Here is a 19,329-nt window from a genome sequence, read left to right as displayed (position 1 = left end):
CCGGCCGCGGGGCGCTGGGCGCCGGCCCTGTGGAGAGCCTGCAACGGGCTGATGGCCGCCTTCTTCGCGCTGGCGGCCTTGGTGCAGGTCAGCGGCCCGGCCCCTGGAGGCGTGTGGCGGCCAGCGGGCGGTGGGAGAGGGCCTCCGCAGGGCGCCGGCCTCCAAGCTCCGTCCCGAGGCCCAGCGTGCAGTGTATACTAACAAGCCCGCAGGGTCGCAGAAGCGGGCAATTTAGGTGGAGGACGAGGATTGCATCAGAAATCCCCACTCTCTTCCCCCACCTAAGACACAGATGTGTTTACATGACCTCACCACAGTCCTCTCTTTTGCTCAAATCCTGTAAGGAGCTGGTTCACTGTGTCACTTTGAAAGCAACCTGAGCAGAGAAACAACCTTGGCACCTTACTATTCAGCCTGTGGACGAGACAACACAATTCAGAGTCGAGGACATGAATTAGAACAAAACCCTTTTGTAACACAGCTAGACTTTCAAGCCTGCTTTGGATCCTCTTCATAAATGCTTTCCTCATTCCTTGAGACTGTAGGGCCTTTAAAATACCCATTCCAGGTATGGCCCATCCTCTTCAGAGTTCCTGTGCAATTATTTACAAAAATGTGTGCTGTATGTTCAAACCATCTGTTGTATTCAGCCAGAAACCCCTTCACCTATCATGATCTGCTAGACTATGTCTTATTCCTATTTTGTATCTGCAGTGCCTACTGCAGCATCTGTCATGTAACAAATGACTGAAATGAATCAAAGAACAGACCAAATACAGGGATGGAACCTGACAGTACACTTGCTAACACCTGATGTTTTGACATTGCAGGTAAACGATCCAGATGCAGAACTCTGGATGGTGAGTCTGAGCCGCTTTCCTCTACCTGAAAGAATTGTGGAACTGTACCAAACACAATATTATCTGTTTGCCACTCCCCCCACCCCTCTACTTTGTGTACTTAAAAACTTAGAAATCAAATCCTTTGTAAGATCTTTTCCTCAAAATATTAGGGGGAAATGAGTCAGAGTAATAAGGGTGTGTGTGTGTGTGTGTGTGTGTGTGTGTGTGTGTGTGGTGTGTCTGAATTCAGAATTTTCCAGAGACACAAGGTCTTTCAGCAGTATTCCCTTTGAATAAGATGATCCAACTGAGGACACTTTTTGAAGACACAGACCTCTTAAGTTCAACCGAACCATTAATTCTTTATGAGTTTCTTCTACCCAGAAACTCCAACAAACATTTGACCAGAAATGGTAGGCTTAAGGTTTGTGTTTTTGCTAATTCAGTGAGTTATATTTATAAAAGTAATTAAAGCCGCTATACCTACAGTACATATTGAACCATAGTGCTCTAATTGAATCATGGGGGTAGGGGTCTTCCACACATTTTCTGAAATATCTAAATTTTGCCCAGCTTCTTTCAATACAGATACACAAGACTATACAATGTCAACAGTGAGATGATTTTAGGCTTTGAAATAATGTCAGCCATGTACAGAATAGCAACAAGTGAAAGCATTTGAAATTATAATGCAAAATTCTGATCAATTTTTTTTTTTAGTGTGGTAAAAGTGCATTCTCATATTGCAATGCCATAAAAACAGGTTACCACTTCCTCGATTGTTACTGAAACCTAAAGTAAATCATGGAGCATGGTGGCCACTAATGTCATCTTTCTTTACCTCTTTATCCACATTATTTCCTCTCTTTTTGCTATCAGGTTGTATATATAATTCCTGCAGTGCTGACCCTGCTTGTTGGACTTAACCCTCTTGTCACAGGTATGAACCTTGGATTTGGAATGGAGATACTTAATAATAATGCTTGTAAGTGAATGCGTGGCTATAAAACAGACTTAATCATATCTTTATTTTGTAACCTGCTCCTTGGACCCCTTACATATATATCTATCCCAGGTGATATACATGTAAAAATCAGATTTCCTTATAATAATGAGAGTCTATCTGCCCAAAACCCAGGAGAAAAAAATGGGTCACTCCAGGTCTTTTTAAGTCATTTCTGATCATAATAAGGGGCTAATTCTAATCTAAGTCATCCTCTTCTAATTTTCAGGAAATCTTCACAAGGATTTGCCATACTAAGATAATCTTTATCAGTTTGGAACCCAAATATTTCTTATGCTGATATGGAATAGTTATGCAGTTTAGTCCATGAGAGAGAAGGGTTTCAGTCACTGCATTGATTTCTTAAGCCACCAAACTAATGGAAAACCAGCAACAAATTCTTTTTAGACCAATACCACTCTCATTAATAATTTTCTTATTTTGAATTCATTCAATACCTATCTATATGAACTATTACTTATATAGAGAAACTGTTTATAATATCTATAACAAATCTCTAGATTTCTCATGAATATATGTTTGCCCCCACAATCTCCCAATGTGCTGTCATAGTACCCTCGGCAATTTATTGCATGTTTTTATATATGTTTCCTTCTCCTAGGCCATAAGCTCCTTAAAAGCAGGATTATTTCTAACCTATCTTTGCACAAGCTTGGCTTAAATATGGCCAAGAATATGGTAGCTACCTAATGCTTGTGAATGAATGAATGAATGGCTGTAAAACTCCTTACATATATATATATATCCCAAGTGGGTATACATGTAAAAACTTCACTTAAAATCACTATCTACTTCAATTATGGGCAAACCATAGCTGCTTTGCCTTTTATGGCCTTGAAAACTCTCAATAAACCTTTATGTTAGGCTGTTTTATACTATAAAAGTGTCCCATAGCAGAAAAAAAATACATTTTACATTGTTTACTAACATTTTCTTATTAATAGGCACTATTAGTCTTACAGGTTATTGATCACTTTCTTTAAGACAGCTTCTATTAGTGGGGCTCGAAAGTTCTTCGGGCCTTAGAATAAAGTCTAATGATTCCCAGCTGGGTGGGGAGAACTCTTGTCCGCAAGGTTCAGGAACTTCATGTATGGGCCTCTAGAACTCTCTCTACATCTTTAAGGGGTATCAGTTAGAGTTCTATTAGTTTCAAGCAAGAAAAATCTCAACCTGAATGGGATCCAAGCCAAAAAGTAGATATATTAGGATATTTTACTGAAAAGGTGAGAGGTGGTGGCTGGCTTCAGGCACTGGTGGTGGTTCGGAACTTAAACTTCTCTGCATTCTCAGTTCCACCATCTATTGCACTGACTTCAGTCCTGAGCTCCACATGGTAGAGCTCTGCAGCTCAAAGGTCACATTCTCACCCACCGCACTAAGTCCTACAGAGTATAGAATCCACTCCCTGAATTGTTGGCCCTGATTTGTCCTACGCCGATCGTGAGCCAAATCACTGTCACTAAGGGGATGAAAAGCATTGACTGACTTAGCCAAGGTCCAGTTATCTGGGACATGTGGACATGTGTGAGAAGAATAGATCCCCAAAGAAAATAAGGATAATCATCATAGGAAGGAGAGATGTTGGACAACCAAAATAATCAATGTCCATTTAAGTTTATAATTACTTTTTTAACATCTATGATGTCCCTCATAATAAAACAAAACAACCCCAGCCTTTTTGAATGCTTTACCTGAAAGCAGACTATAGAAAAGCAAATACAAAAGAGTTCATTTTTCTATGGGATGTGATTCCATGATTAACAACTTCAGGATTTCTATTTTTAGGTAATTTTATTTGGAAGACTGTCTCTGCAATACACATGTTCTTTTGTATCGTGTGGGCTATCAGCTTGGCATACTACCTCCTGCTTCATACACAGAGGAACATCTTACATGAGGAAGAAGGCAGGTGAGCAGTGACTTCTGCTCTCTAGAAAGGGTGGGGAAGAACTGAGAAATCTTACATTCCTTTACAACACCTTATCTGTGCACAATGATTTAATTCCTCCAACTATTCCATGAAGAGCAGGGAAGGTATTATCTCCTTTATAAGTAGAAGAAACTGAAGAAATAATGGAGCGACGACTCAAACCCAGCACCATCTACCACACTTCATGATCACTACTACAGGCAGCATTACATATTACGTTATATTACCATCAAGCTTAGCTTCCTTATAATTGAGAAAGAATACTATGCAGTAAGAGTCCAGTCAAATAAGGTGAAAACTGCAACAGCATTCTGATTCAGTTCTGGTTCAAGCCAAAATCTTATCTATGAGTGTGATCAGCCATGTCAGCCTTGTTCAGCCTTTCCCTGGTATGGCTCATGTCATCTCCTCCTTTTGTTATTTTATCACCCCTTGCTTTGCTTTCTCCCACCTTTGACTCCCTGGCCTCACTAACAGCCTGATTTCTTTTCTTTTTATCCGACTGCTAACATCCACCAACACCAAGATTCAGAGACCTGCAAATTAAGTATCACTGGTGGGATGCTACCGCATTATAGATCCTAATCCTTGGAAAACTGGATCAGGTTGGGTCAGTTAATGGGAATGTAAACCAAATGGGTTGAATGACCACCAATTTAAAGCCCACGAGGTGTGGCAAACTCAAAGTGGCGCTTTTAGCGGTACAATGGCCAAATATGATTCTTTTCTACTCTATGTAAAAGATAAGTGCTTTTAACACATATTTCTAACACATTACCACCCCAAAATCATTAGTCAGACTCATACTAGAAAGCATTCCTCTCCATTAATATGTGACCCAGTCTCTGTAATGTGTGCTTAAATTATTTGATTTGAGTTCAGCCAGCCTAACACTGAACACTCTAAAATGATGTAAAAAGAATGCCTGATCAAATTGAGATTGTTTTCTTGATTGTAGTATTCCTCCCAGTGACATGAAGTAAGTGATTTAGATGTGTTTTTGTTTTGTTTTTTGTTTATTTATAAGTTGGGGAGTAGTCATGGAGCTCTTTTCTGCTTCATAAGATGAAATTTATTTTCATATAGGGCTTTACACTGTCTGAAAAAAGTAATTTATGAATCATGCCAGATTTGAAAATATTCTGTAGATGTTATCTATATGTTTTGAGGGATGTCATCCAACAGTCAGTAGAATCAAGTGTCATGGAGAGAATGGCATGATATACATCTCACCTGCAGCCACTTCAGAAATATGAAATGTATGCTATTTTTTAGGGAGCTGTTTGGTCTGCTGATTATCACAGCATGGATGAGCCTATGCCACAGTTCATCAAAGTAAGTTTTCATATCAGATGTGTTCAAGGTTGATTGGATCAAGTTAATAAGTGAGAATATTGACACACAAATAAAAACAGAAATTTTTTGACAGAAATCTTTCCTTTTCTATGGAAAGCTAATAATAGTTGATTCAAAGTTTCATGATCATTAATACTTTCATGAATACCATAGTTTCCTATGTGGTCCAGTGTAATCATAGGCAGTTGCCAGCCTAAAGAGTGTTCTTCAGGAAGAAGGAAAATGATCTCAGAAAGAAGCTTGCAGATTTAAGAAAGAATAAACAACAAATAAAATATAAAAGTGAGTATATAAAAATGAATATTAACTTTATAAAACTAGTAATGATGTTTTGTGGGCTTAAACATATAAAGAATAAAAATACATGACAAGAGTAGCATATAAGTTGGAAGGGGATAAATGAAGGTAAAATTTTCTAAGATCCTTGGATTGTCTGGGAAGAGGTAGAAGCACCAATTTATATTAGACTTCGGTAAGTCAAGGAATCATGTGGTAATCCTCAAGGTAACCACTAAACGAAAAGAAAATGAGTGTAGAAGGCAGGAAAAGAGGAGGGAAAAATACAAAACAGATGGGAAAAATAGGAAGCAGATGTTTAGAGAAATAAATCCAAATAGAGGAACAATTACACTAAATGTAAATGTTCTAAATATTCCAATAAAGAGTCAAAGATTTTCAAAGTGGATAAAAATATTGAAAACCCAACTAAACACTGCTCACAAAAGACAACGTTTAAATATACAGATGCAGAAAGACTGAAAGTCAAAAAATAGAAAAAAATATACTACACAAACACCAACCTAATGAAAGCTGGGATAGCAGTTTTAATTTTTAAAAGCAGACTTTAAAGCCAGCATTAGAGAAAAATGAGGATTCTTTTTGGTGATTATTTTGTGGGGTTTTTTTGTATTAATTTTTTTATTTTGAAATATTCAAACATATACAAAAGCAGAGAGACTAATATAGCAAATCATACACATCCATTACCTAGCTTCAGCAGTTACCATTATATGTCCAGTCTTGTTTCATCTATGTTACTGTCCTCTCTACACTTAGGTTGTTTTGAAATAAATCTCAGATATCATATTGTTTTATCTATAAATATTTCAGTATGTATCTCTAAAAGATAAGCACTTTAATCACTCTACCATCACACACAACAAAAGAATAATAACTCTTCAATATTGAGTTTTCCAGTCAATGTTTACATGTCCCTAGTTGTCTTATAAAAGCATGTTCCTCTGTGTTCTGTATTTCCTATAAATTGGTGTTTAGATCTAGAGGCTTGGCCAGATTTTGGCATTATTACTATTATTACTAAGCAAAAGTACTTCATAGTGGTATAATGTACTTTCATCATAATATACATAACACCTAGCTGTTTCTTTGTAATGTTAGCCTTTGATGCCCATTGCCTAAGTCCATTAATTTATTTAAGTTGCAAAATGGTGCTATTCTAATTCCTTCATTATTAGTTGGAAAACTTTTATAAAGAGAAAACTTCCACTTATCAATTCTTTGAGATACAGATCATAAGAGGAAAAGGAAAGAAAAAGGAGTCGATTCTTAATTTACCAGTTTTCAAAATGAGTTTTTCTTGCCTGGGCATCTTCCAAAAGTGATAGTGAGTTTTGTTTATATGTCATTATAGTAGTACCATTATAAAGTCATGGATTTCAACATAGTTAATATTTCTCAGTCCATAGCAGTTATTATCCATGGCAGTCCATGCTTCAACTGTCCCATCATAAATGATCCAAAATCTTTGATTGCTTTCTTGCTTTCTGGTATGAAAAATGTTCCAAGATAATGTACATTTTATGCCCTAGACCTGGAATGAATCATTTTTCTAAAAAGCCCTGGTTACTTTTGGTAGATAGTGGTATTTAGAGGTCACAATCTTGGCTCAAGTAGTGCACATATATACATAAATTTATAAATATGTGCATATTTATGGATATGTGTGTGTACCATAAATATATATGCACATATATGTATATATGTAAAATATATAAAGATAATATATTGCATATATATTTAAAGACAAAATATCTTATGAGTTAATATTGATCCTCACAATTCAAATTTAGGAACAGAAATTTTCATTTAACCTTATCAAGGATCTTACATCAATATTTCCTTTTAAATATATAGAAAAATCTCTAGTCTCAGTGACCTCAACATAATAATTCATTTGACTTATCCTACAATACAGACACACTCTTAGAATAACAGTATGATTACTGAAAACAGGCTTTTGGGGATTTGTTAAAGCATTTTATTTTATTATTAGTTTCATGTATACAGTACATTGGCTAGATATTTATATAGCTTGTGAAATGATCCCCCCAATTACTCTATCACCCTTCTGGCTGTACACATAGTCCTTACATTATGGCTGACTGCATTCTCTATGCCATGCTTCCCAGCCCTGTGACCATCTATCAACTACAAATTTGTTCTTCTTGAACCCTCTACCCTTTTCTCCCAGCCCTCTAACCCCCTCCCTTCTGGCCTTTACCAATATTTGTGAGTCAGTTTTCGATTAGTTTGTTCTTTTTGTTCCTTCCTTAGATTCCACATATAAGTGAAGTCATATGGTATTTATCTTTCTCCATCTGACTTATTTTGCTCAGCATAATAACCTCTAGGTCTATCCATGTCATTGCAAATGGTAGATTTCATTTTTTTTATGGCCGAAGAATATCTATTGTATATATGAACCATAACTTCTTTATCCAATCATGTGTTAATGGGCATTTAGGTTGCTTCCATATCTTGGCTATTGTAAATACTGCTGCCATGAACATAATGAACATAGGGGTGGATAACTCTTTATGAATTATTGTTTTGTGTTTTTTCGGATAAATACCCAGATGTGCAATTCCTGGGTCAAAAGTAGATCCATTTTTAATTTTTTGAGGAACCTCCAGACTGTTTTCCATAATAGCTCTATCAATTTGCATTTCCACCAACAGTGTATGAGGGTTCCCTTTTCTCTACATCCTCGCCAATACTTCTTTTTGATTTATTGATGACAGCCATTCTGACAGGTGTGAGGTGAAATCTCATTGTGGTTTTAATCTGCATTTCTCTAATTATTAGTGATCTTGAGCATATTTTCAGTTGTCTATTGGCCATCTGTATATCCTCTTTGGAGAAATACCTATTCAGGTCATCTGCCCATTTTTTAATTGGATTGTTTGTTTTTTGTTGTTGTTGAATTTTATGAGTTCTTTAAATATTTTTGGATATTAACCCTTTATTAGATGTATCATGAGGGAATACCTTCTCCCATTCAGTAGGTTGTTTTTCGTTTTATTGATAGTTCCCTTTGCTGTGCAAAAATGTTTTAGTTTAATGTAGTCCCATTTGTTTATTTTTTCTTTTGTTTCTCTTGCCGAGGAGATATATCTGAAAATAAATTACTAGTAGCAATATCAGAGAGTTTACTGCTTATGTTTTCTTCTACAAGTTTTATGGTTTCGGTTCTTACATTTAAGTCCTTAATCTATTTTGAGTCTGTTCTTGTATGTGGTTTAAGATAGTGATCCAATTTCATTTTTTTGCATATATCTGTCCAATTTTCCCAACACAATTTATTGAAGAGACAGTCATTACCCCATTTTATATTCTTGCCTCGTTTGTCATATATTAAATGAGCATATTCACGTGGATTTATTTCTGGGCTCTCTATTCTGTTCCATTGATCTATGTATTTGTTTTTATGCCAGTACTATGCTGTTTTGATTACTGTAGCCTTGTAGTATAGTTTGATATTAGATAGTGTGATACCTCTAACTTTGTTTTTCTTAAGACTGCCATGGCTATTCGGGATCTTTTATGTTTCCATATAAATTTTAGGATTATTTGTTCTAGTTCTCTGAAAAATGCCATTGGTATTTTGATAGGGATTGCATTGAATCTATAGATTGCTTTGGGTAGTATGGCCATTTTAATGATTTTGATTCTTCCTACCCATGAGCACAGTATATGCTTCTGTTTATTTGTATCTTCTTCAATTTCTTTTTTCAATGACATAATTTTCTGAGACTAGGTCTTTTACCTCCTTGGTTAATTTGATTCCTAGGTATTTTATTGTCTTTGATGCAGTTATAAATGGGATTATTTTCTTAATTTATCTTTCTGAAAGTTCATCATTGGTGTATAAAAATGCAACTGACTTCTGAATATTAATTTTGTATCCTACTACTTTACTGAATTCACTGATCAGTTCTAACAATTTTTTTGTGGACTCTTCAGAGTTTTCTATATATAGTATGTCATCTTCTTTTCTTTTTTTCCAATTTGAATACCTTTTTCTCTTTCTTGTCTGACTGTAGCTAGGACTTCCAATAAAATGTTGAACAGAAGTGGTGAAAGTAGGCATCCTTGTCTTATTCCTGATCTTAAGGAAAATGCTTTTAGCCTTTCCCCATTGACTATGGTATTAGCTGTAGGTTTGGCCTTTATTATGCTGAGGTATGTTCCCTCTATTCCCAATTTACTGGGAGTTTTTATCATATATGAATGTTGGATTTTGTCTAATCTCTGCATCTATTGATATGATCATATGATTTTTATCTTTCAATTTGTTAATGTGGTGTATCGCATCAGTTATGGATATTGTACCAACCTTGCATCCCAGGAATAAATCCATCTTGATCATGGTGTATGATATTTTTAATGTATTTCTGAATTCAGTTTGCTAATATTTTGCTGAAGATTTTTGCATCAAGGTTCATAAGAGATATCAGCCTATGTTTTCTTTTTTTGAAATGTCTTTATCTGGTTTTGGAATCCAGGTAATGGTGGCCTCATAAAAAGAATTAGGGAGCCTTCCCTCTTCTTGAATGTTTTGTAATAGTTTGAGAAGAATAATTGTTAATTCTTCAAATGTTTGGTAACATTCGCCTATGAATCTATCTGGTCCAGGACTTTTGTTTTTGGGGGAGTTTTTTTTATTACTGATTCAATTTTGTTGGTGGTAATTGGTCAGTTCAGATTTTCTGTTTCTTCTTGACTTAGTCTTGGGAGATTGTATGTTTCTAGGACTGTATCTATTTCTTCCAGATTTCCCAAATTGTTGGCATATAAACTGCTCTTAGTATTTTCTTATGATCCTTTTTCTTTCTATTGGGTCCATAATTACTTCTCTTCTTTCTTTCTGATTTTATTTACTTGGGTCCTCTCTCTTTTTTCCTTTTTGAGTCTGGTTATAGGTTTATTAATTTTGTTTGTCCTTTCAGAGAGTAAGCTCTTGGTTTCATTAATCTTTTGTGTTGTTTTTCTAGACTCTATTTCATTTATGTCTGTTTTGATCTTTATTATTTCCTTCATTTTACTCACTTTGGGCTTTGTTTGCTGTTCTATTCCTAGTTCTTTTAAGTGTGAGGTTAGCTAGTTTGAGATTTTTCTTGTTTCTCAAGGTAGGCCTGTATTGCTATGAGTTTCCCTCTTAGGACTGCTTTTGCTGTGTCTCGAAGATTTTAAAGTGTTGTGTTTTCATTTTCATTTGTCTCTAGGTATCTTTGGATTTCCTTGATCTCATTGTTAACCCATTCATTGTTTAGTAGCATTTAGCCTCCATGTGTTTGTGTATTGTCTAGTTTTTTCTTGTACTTGATTTCTAATTTCATACCATTTTGATTGGAGAAAATGGTTAATATGATTTCAATCTTCTTAAATTCATTGATACTTGTTTTGCGGCCTGATGTGTAGTCTGTCATGAGAAATGTTCCCTGTGCACTTGAGAAGAATGGATATTTTGCTGCTTTGGGTGAAATGCTCTGAAATATCTATTAAATCCATCTCGTCTAGTGTGTCATTTAAGTGCACTGTTTCCTTGTTGATTTTTTGTCTGGAATGAGTGTATTACTGTTGATCTCTCTTTTTATGTTGGTCAATTATTGCCTTACGTATGTAGATGTTCCTATGTTGGGTGTGTATACATTTACTAGGATTATGTTCTCATGATGTATTGATCCCTTTATCATTGCATAATGCCCTTCTTTGTCTCTTATTATAGCCTTTGTTTTAAAGTCTATTTTGTCTGACATAAGTATTGGTACCCTGGCTTTTTTATTTTTTTCATTTCCATTTGCAGGGAATATCTTTTTCTATACCTTTGCTTTCAGTCTGTGTGTGTCATTTGATCTGAAGTAGGTCTCCTGTAGACAGCATATACATTGGACTTGTTTTTCTTATCCATTTGGCTACCCTATGTCTTTTGATTGGAGTATTTAATCCATTTGCATTTAAAATGATTACTGATAGATGCATAGTTATTGCCATTTTATTTGTATTTATGTTTTTTGCTCTTTCTTTCTTTCTTTTTTTTTTTAATAGAAGTACCTTTAACATTTCTTGTAATACTGACTTGTTGGTGATGAATTCCTTAAGCTTTTTCCTGTCTGGGAAGCTCTTTAATTCACCTTCCATTTTAATTGATAGCCTTGTTGGGTGAAGTATTCATGGTTATAGATTCTTGTTTTTCATAACTTTGAATATTTCTTGCCAGTCCCTTCTAGTCTTCAAAATTTCTATTGAAACATCCGCAGATGTTCATATGGGGGTACCTTTGTAAGTTACTAGCTGCCTTTCTCTTGCTGCTTTTAAGATTCTCATTTTGTCTTTGACCTTTGGCATTTTAATTGTGATGTGTCTTGGTATGTGTCTGTATGAATTCTTGTTTGGGACTCTGCTTCCTGGACTTGTATGTCTAATTCCTTTGCCAGGTTAGGGAAGTTTTCTGTCACTATTTCTTCAAATAGATTCTCAATCCCTTGCTCTCTCTCTTCTCCTGGTATGCCTATAATGCGGACATTGTTATGCTTCATGTTTTCTTAAACTATCATATTTTTTTTTCTTTTTTCTTTTTTTCTTTCTTTTTTTTTTTTTTTTTTGCTATTATGATTGGGTGTTTTCTGCTACCTTGTCTTCCAGTTCACAGCTCACTGATTCAGTCTTCTGCTTCATCCGATCTACTGTTGAATCCTTCTAGTGTATTCTTCATTTCAGTCATAGTATTCTTCATTTCTGACTGGTTCTTTTTTATAGTTTTTTTTTTTTTCCTTTTTTATGCTTACTGTCTGTCTGTTGAGGTTCTCATTGAGCTTATCCATTCTCCCCTTAAGTTCACTGAGCACCCTTATAACCATTATTTTGAACTCTGTCTCTGGTAGGTTGCTTGCCTCCATTTCATTTACTTTCTGGAGTTTTCTTCTGTTTCATTCGTGGCATGTTTGTTTTCTCATTTTTTACCCTCTCTGTGTACATTTATATGCATTAGGAAGATGTGTTTTTCTCTCAGCCTTGGCCAGATGGCCTTATATGGAAGGTGTCCTATGTGGCCCGGTGGCACACTCTCCCTAAGCACCTGTGCTGGGGGCTCTGGACATGATCTTTGTGTGGGTTGTGTGTTCTGTTGTAGCTAAAGCTTTATTGGTATTAGTACAAAAGTGGATGGGATTAATGTTCAGGCTGACTAACTGTGGGAATTGTCTATGCCCACAGGGTATGAGTTGCTATATGGGGGCTGACCCCACTGAGTGGGATTTGCCCTAGCAGGCTTGTATACTTGTTGAAACCACTCTTTGGGTGTACTGCTTATGGGGCTAGTCAGGTGTTGCTCTGTTGTAGTCTAGCACCAGTTTCCAGGTGCATTGGTTTTGTGGCCCTTTGGGAGGGGCTCCCCAGTAGGCCAAGGTCAGCCACTGCCTTTGATTGCTTAGGGCTACCTGGTGGGATCTATAGAGCGATCCACCAGTGGTTGCTGCCTGTGCTGGATCTATAAATAAGTGGAAGAGACAATGCTATACGCCACAGTCCAGTTACCTCCAGTACCAGGCCTGGGGCAATTTAGCAGAAGGACCAGTGCTCCTCAAGGCCTGAGGCTGCCTGTCAGTTGCCTGTAAGACTCCGCAACCAGTAGAGCCTCTGGGTGATATGCATGTTGGGTGGTGTGGCGACCCAGGGAGTCACCTGGATATTAAGCAAATTTCCCCTTACACTGCAGTGTCAGTTTACATGCCAGCACTGTCTCTGTGGCTTCTCATAAAAGTCTCAAATCGCAGCAAGACCAGCCACTGCTCTCCTTGAGCCTACAAACACCTGAGATCAGTTCAAGAATTACTGAAACTCGTGGGCAGGGGTTTGTGGCCCACTACAGTTGTCTCTCCTGGGATGCATAGGCTTTGTGTGGGCCGTATACTGACTGCTGTTGTTTGCTGTTGAATTTGTGTCCTAAGGAAAGCACAGGATGGGACTGGGTTGCCTGGGGACAGGCTTGCCACAGGTAATTTGTAGGTTGGGTGGAATGGTGTCTCAGAGACACAGGGCCATTAGGCCTATACAGTACCAGATTTGCTACCAGTTCTGGGTCCGTAGGCTCCCACATAAGTCACAGATCACTACGAGACCCACTGCCATCTGGTTGGGCCCATAGACTCCCACAGTCCACTCAAGCAATATTGTATCTCATGCTGGCAGTAGCAATCCGCCTACCAGTTTTCCCAGAAATTTGCACACTGCGCTGGCCAAGGTCTATTGCCTACATGAAATGCTCAACCCCAGAAAGAGGCAGGGTGGCTGCATGGCTATGGGCCGCAGGGGGCAATTTGTGGATTGGGTAGAGTGGAAACTCAGGGAAACATGGGCCATTGGGCCAATACAGCCTGTTTTGCTGCAAGTTCTATATCCGCGAGTTCCCACAGTAGTCACGGATCATGAGACCAGCTTCTGTCTGGGGTGGGCCCACGGACCCCTGCAATCCACCCAAGCCTGGGTTGGCAGCAGTAATCCACCCGAAACTGTTTTCCCCAAAATGCACTCACAGCCCTGGCTGAAGTCTGATGCCTGTGCTGAATGTTAGGCCCCAGAAAAGGGCAGGGTGGGGGCAGCTGCCCCATGACAAGCCACCCTGGGCAATCTGTGAGTTGGATAGGGCGGGCTTATCTCCCTGGGCCAGTGCAGCTTCAGACTTGGCCGTGTGGGGATCCAGCCCTCGCTCCAGTACCATGTAATGTAGTCTTTCTCCACGTGACTCTTGCCTCAGCCTCCATCCCTCCACCAGTGCCCAGGGTATGTGTCCGTAGGTGAGAGTCTGTGCATGGGCCATTTAAAGAGGCATCTTGGATTCCATCTCACCTGGACTGCCAGAATCCCCGATTTTTAGTCAGATTTTTTGAAAACTTATCACCTCTGGCCTGGGGAGTCCCCATATGCCGCTAGGACCCCCTCTCTCCTTCAGGGAGCCTCTGCAGCCATGCTCTCCCTCCTGGTGCTCCACTGCCTCCCACAGGTGCCAGCTCTGCCTGATTCATGACTTGCCCCTCCTACAGGCTTCAATGTGGCTCCTTTATATCATCAGACAAATGTGTTATGATCAGCTGAACTTCTGGTGATTCTCCACGTTGATTATAATTTGGTTGTAATTTTAATGCAGTCCTAAAAAGAGGCGAACCCCGGTTTTACCTAGGCCATCTTGACTGGCACCTCGGCTTTTTGTTTTTTTGTTGTTAGAGAACATCCCTCTAAGCTAAGGGATATATATTCAAATTACTTGAGATGGTTACTCTATGTGCTATTGCTAGCAAGTGAATTACTACACAGTTAATTTATTTAATTTTACTTTCAATTTCTAGGGATCACTTTTTAAAAATATATTTATGTAAAATATCTACATAGTCCAAAAGTCGAATCTACAAAACAAAGTATATTCAAAGAACTCTAGCTTATCTCCTAACTCTGTAGCCTCCCATTCTCCATAGGTGAAACTTATTGCAATTTTATGGTTTATCCTTCCATGGTTTCTTAATGAAGCAAATAAGTGTATTTATTTGTAGTCCCTCTTGTCTTAGATAAGTGGTAGCATATTATACACATTTGTATTCTCCTTGATTTTTCCCTTATCACGTTCTGGAACTCATTCTGTAGTATATACTTTCCTTATTCTGCTGATAGGTCCATAGTATATTCATCTAGTCCACCATTGTTTAGATTGTATCCAGTCTTTTGCTATTAAATATAACGCCAACAGACAACGTTGTCAAAATTTTGAATTTTGACAACTAATCGGACAGTTGAGAAATGGGTAGTTTAATTTGCATTTTTCTTATTAGGAGTAAAGGTGATTTAGAGGTGTATGCATTTCTTTTTTCTATAAAATACTGGTTCATCACTGAGCGATATAGGTTTAACCTGTTTCTAAAGTTGTTAGTTTTCTATATTTTTAGACACTCTTTATATACTACAGGTATTCACACTTCGTGACATAAGCCAAAAAAATTTATTTTGCAGTTTTTTATTGTCCTTTTACTTTGCTTACGCGAAGTTTACTTCACTTTGCCATAAAAATGCGTGTGTCTGTTTTAATGTAACCAAATTTATCAGTCCTTTCCCTTGTTGCTTCTGGATTTGGAATTATAGGAAATCTTTCCTTCCTCTCAGGTTGTAGAGTAAGTTTTCTTCTAATGCATGTATGGTTTCATTTTTACACTTAAATCTTTGTTCTATTTAGAATTTATCCTAGTGTAGTGGTATAAAGAATGTTATACCAGTATTTTTTTTCCTTTTGGCTATCTGGTGATCTCAATACCACTTAAAAAGCGGATTTAAGATGCAAGAAAGACATTTTTTAATGACCAAAGGTTCATTAAGTCAGGAAGGTACAATAAATCATTATAGCAGAATGATAATAATTCTAAATCTGTATGTAACTAAAAGCATAGCCTCAAAATAGATAAAACAAAAATTGGCAGAACTAAAAAGAAAAACTGAAAAATTTACAATCACCTTGGGAGACTCTGAAAGATTTCTTTGTCATTAATGAAATGAAAAACAAATTTAAAAATAAAAACAAAGATATAGATTTGAGCTACACAATAAGAAACTTAACCTAATGGATATGTACAGAACACCATCACCAAGAATGGCAGAATTCACATTCTTTTCAAGTACACTTTGAATATTTACAAAATGACTGTATGGTGGGCCATGAAATAAGTCCCAACACATTTCACAGAATGATCTTTGACCATAGTGCAATTAAAATAGAAAAAAATAACAAAAATAATAGACAATCACTGAATATTTAGAAATTAGGAAACTTCCAAATAACATTTGGATAAAAGAAGAAATCACAATGGAAATTAGAAAATATTTTTGAACTGAATGATAGGAAGAGTACTACATATTAAAATTTGTGGAATAAAGCTAAAAATCACGCTTAGAGAGAAATTTATACCTTAAATATGTATGTTAAAAAAAAAAAAGGCTGAAAATCAATGAGGTAAGCTTCCAAGAAATTAGGAATTCTCTAATTTAAGAAGTTAGGAAAAGAGCAGCAAATTAAAACCAAAGAAAAAAACAAATAAACACAAGATATTATGAACAACTTTTGCCAGTACATTTGAAAATATAGACAAAATGGACAAATTCTTTGAAAAATACAATTTCTCAAAACTGACACAAGATATACTCAGAAGTCCCATAAATAGCAAAGGAATTTAGTCCATAATTTAAATTTCCTAAAAAATAACCCTGGACCACATGGCATAACTGGAAAATTCTACCTAACACTTAAGGAAGAAATAATGCCAACCTTCAACAAATTCTTCTAGAGAACAGAAAAAGAAACACTTTCCAATTCATTTTATTAGGGCAGAAAATCCTTGATATCAACACTTGACAAGACCATTACAAAAAAGCAAAAGGAAATTATATGGCAGTCTCACTTATGACCACAGATGGAAAAACACTAAACATTTTAGCAAATCGAATCATGAAATATATAACCCAACAACCAAGTTGCGTTTATTCTAGGAATACAGTTAGTTTAATGTTCAAAAACCAATCAATGTTTTCCACCACATTAACAAAATAAAAGAAGAAAATAAACTATCTCCTCAATCTATATAAAAAGAGCATTTGATAAAATTCAACATCCATTCATGATAAAAGCTTTTAGAAAATAGGCGTACAAGGGAATGTAACCTGATAAAGCATATCTATGCCAAAGTATGATACTTAGTAGTGATCAGTTGAAACTTTCCCTCTGAGATCAGGAATGAGATGAGGTTAGCCACAATTGACACTCCTACTCAACATTGCTTTAGCTATTATCCTAGCCAGTAAAATAAGGCAAGAAAAGGAAATGAAAGCCCTAAGGATTGGAAAGGAAAAATTAAATTTTCTTTATTCATGGGTGATATGACTACATACATAAAAATCAAAAAGAATCTAAAGTTATTTGAATAAGTGAGTTTAACATGATTGCTAGATACTAGGTCAATATACTAAAATCAACTGCACTTTTATCAGCAAATAACAGAATAACAAAGTTACCACTTTTGATAACATAAAAAAATCAACTCCCTAGAAATAAATCTAACAGAGATATGTAAAATATCTACACGCAAAATTATAAAACATTATGAGAGAAATTAAAGTTGACCTAAATATTAAAATAAAGAAGACCTAAGTAATTATCCTATGGCAGTATAGGCTAAACTTATACTGGCAAAAGGATAAACTAATGAACAAAATAGAGTCTAGAAACAGATCCATGTATACAGAGACCCTTGACTTATGACAATAGTGGCACTGCAGAGTACCAAAGACAGGCAGTCTTTTTACTAAATAGTGCTAGAATAACTGACTATCTATATGGAAAAAAAAAGCACAACAACCTCTACGTTATAACTTTCATAAAAATCAACAGATGGATTACAGATCTAATGTGAAAGCAAAACAAAACTTTTAGAAAAAGTAACAATATTTTCAAGATCTTGGGGAAGGAAAGTTAAACAGGACACAAAAATCATTATGAAAAGATCAATTTTACCATTGTTTAGTCAATGATTTCAGTTCCTCAAAAGACATCAGAGTGGAAAAAGCTATTTGCAACACATGTAAACAAATATTTGCGTTAAGAACATATAAAGAATTCATACAGATCATTGTTATATTTCAATTCCAAAATTAAGAAAAAAGGATCATACAAAAATGTAAATGCATTTTGCCAAATTCTATCCTTATACTTGTTTCCAAAGCAATCTATAATTTTTATTGGATTTTTATTTATAATTTTTGTGTCTTTATAGGAATCCAGTTGGTGGAAGAATTCAGTTGGCTACTGCCATTTTAATTGCTCTCTTCCCGTTTATCTCGTGGGTCTACATATATACAAACAAGGAGATGCGGTCCTCCTGGCCAACTCACTGCAAGACGGTCATTTAAATCAAGTGAATAATCCTGATCTTAAAATGAGAATTTAAATTTTTTTATAAACATAGTTTTTTTTTTTTAATCCTAAGAACTTTTTAAGGCTGCCTACAATACAACGTAGGATTGGATGCAACTCATAAGTGATGGGGTCTGACATTCTATTGTGTCATAATGTAGAGAAAAGGCAGTGGAAAAAAAGTTAAGAAGTATGAATTCTAACTCAGCTTTCTCGCTATCTATGTGACTTGAACAAATATAAAAAACGTCCTAGTGGACATTTCCTTATCTATAAAATAGGATTAATACTAAATCTTCTACTTACTTATACAGTTGCAAGGATTAAACTAGATAATATGAGCACACTCTGAAAATACAAATTGCTTACAGAGTTGCACATGATTAAAATAGAGGGAAACAGGGTTTGGTTAATTACATAGAAATAAAGGTTTAAGAGAGGGCCGTACCCCTGAACTAATCTCATTATATTTAACTGGTATAATGCCATGAACTAAATGAGGACTTCAGATGAACCAAATGAACAAGCATGTTTTGGAAAGAAAGACAGAATAAAGGAATTTGGAACCAAAAAGGAAATAGGGAATATTAATTACATTGTAAATGAAAAAAAAAAAAGAAAGACCAAAGTCTATACATTTTTTTAATGAAGACCCGGGGAGACCACTTTCGAGCTGTACTCTCCAATACAGTAGCCACTAGCCATATGTTGCACGGAGCACTTGAAATGGGGCTAGAGCAAAGAAGTTTTCATTTTTTTAAATTTAAAAACATATCAACTTAGTTATTAGAAAACTTAAGAGTGTCTGGAACTCTTAGAATGCTTATTTTAAGTGTGTTTGGAACAACTTGGGTACATGAATCTACTTCAACTGCAAATTTTATATCTAAATACAGATCACATATTTCAAATGAAATCAGTGTTCAAATGA

The 19,329-nt window shown here is 36.1% G+C and overlaps 1 protein-coding gene across 1 annotated transcript in view; it reads left to right on the top strand.

Annotated features, from left to right (window-relative positions):
• Window positions 1-18,394, top strand: part of TMEM220 (transmembrane protein 220) — an 18,744-nt gene extending 350 nt beyond the window's left edge. Inside the window, exons 2-7 of the mRNA XM_015597427.2 lie at window positions 10-87; window positions 831-860; window positions 1,722-1,782; window positions 3,655-3,778; window positions 5,075-5,134; window positions 18,259-18,394. Coding sequence (XP_015452913.2) covers window positions 10-87; window positions 831-860; window positions 1,722-1,782; window positions 3,655-3,778; window positions 5,075-5,134; window positions 18,259-18,394 — 489 coding nt within the window. The remainder of the gene's footprint in view (window positions 1-9; window positions 88-830; window positions 861-1,721; window positions 1,783-3,654; window positions 3,779-5,074; window positions 5,135-18,258) is intronic.
• The last annotated feature ends 935 nt before the right edge of the window (window positions 18,395-19,329 follow it).

Source organism: Pteropus alecto, unplaced genomic scaffold, assembly GCF_000325575.1.
Source record: "Pteropus alecto unplaced genomic scaffold, ASM32557v1 scaffold398, whole genome shotgun sequence".
NCBI lineage: Eukaryota > Metazoa > Chordata > Mammalia > Chiroptera > Pteropodidae > Pteropus > Pteropus alecto.
This window is presented reverse-complemented; position numbering and strand designations above follow the sequence as displayed.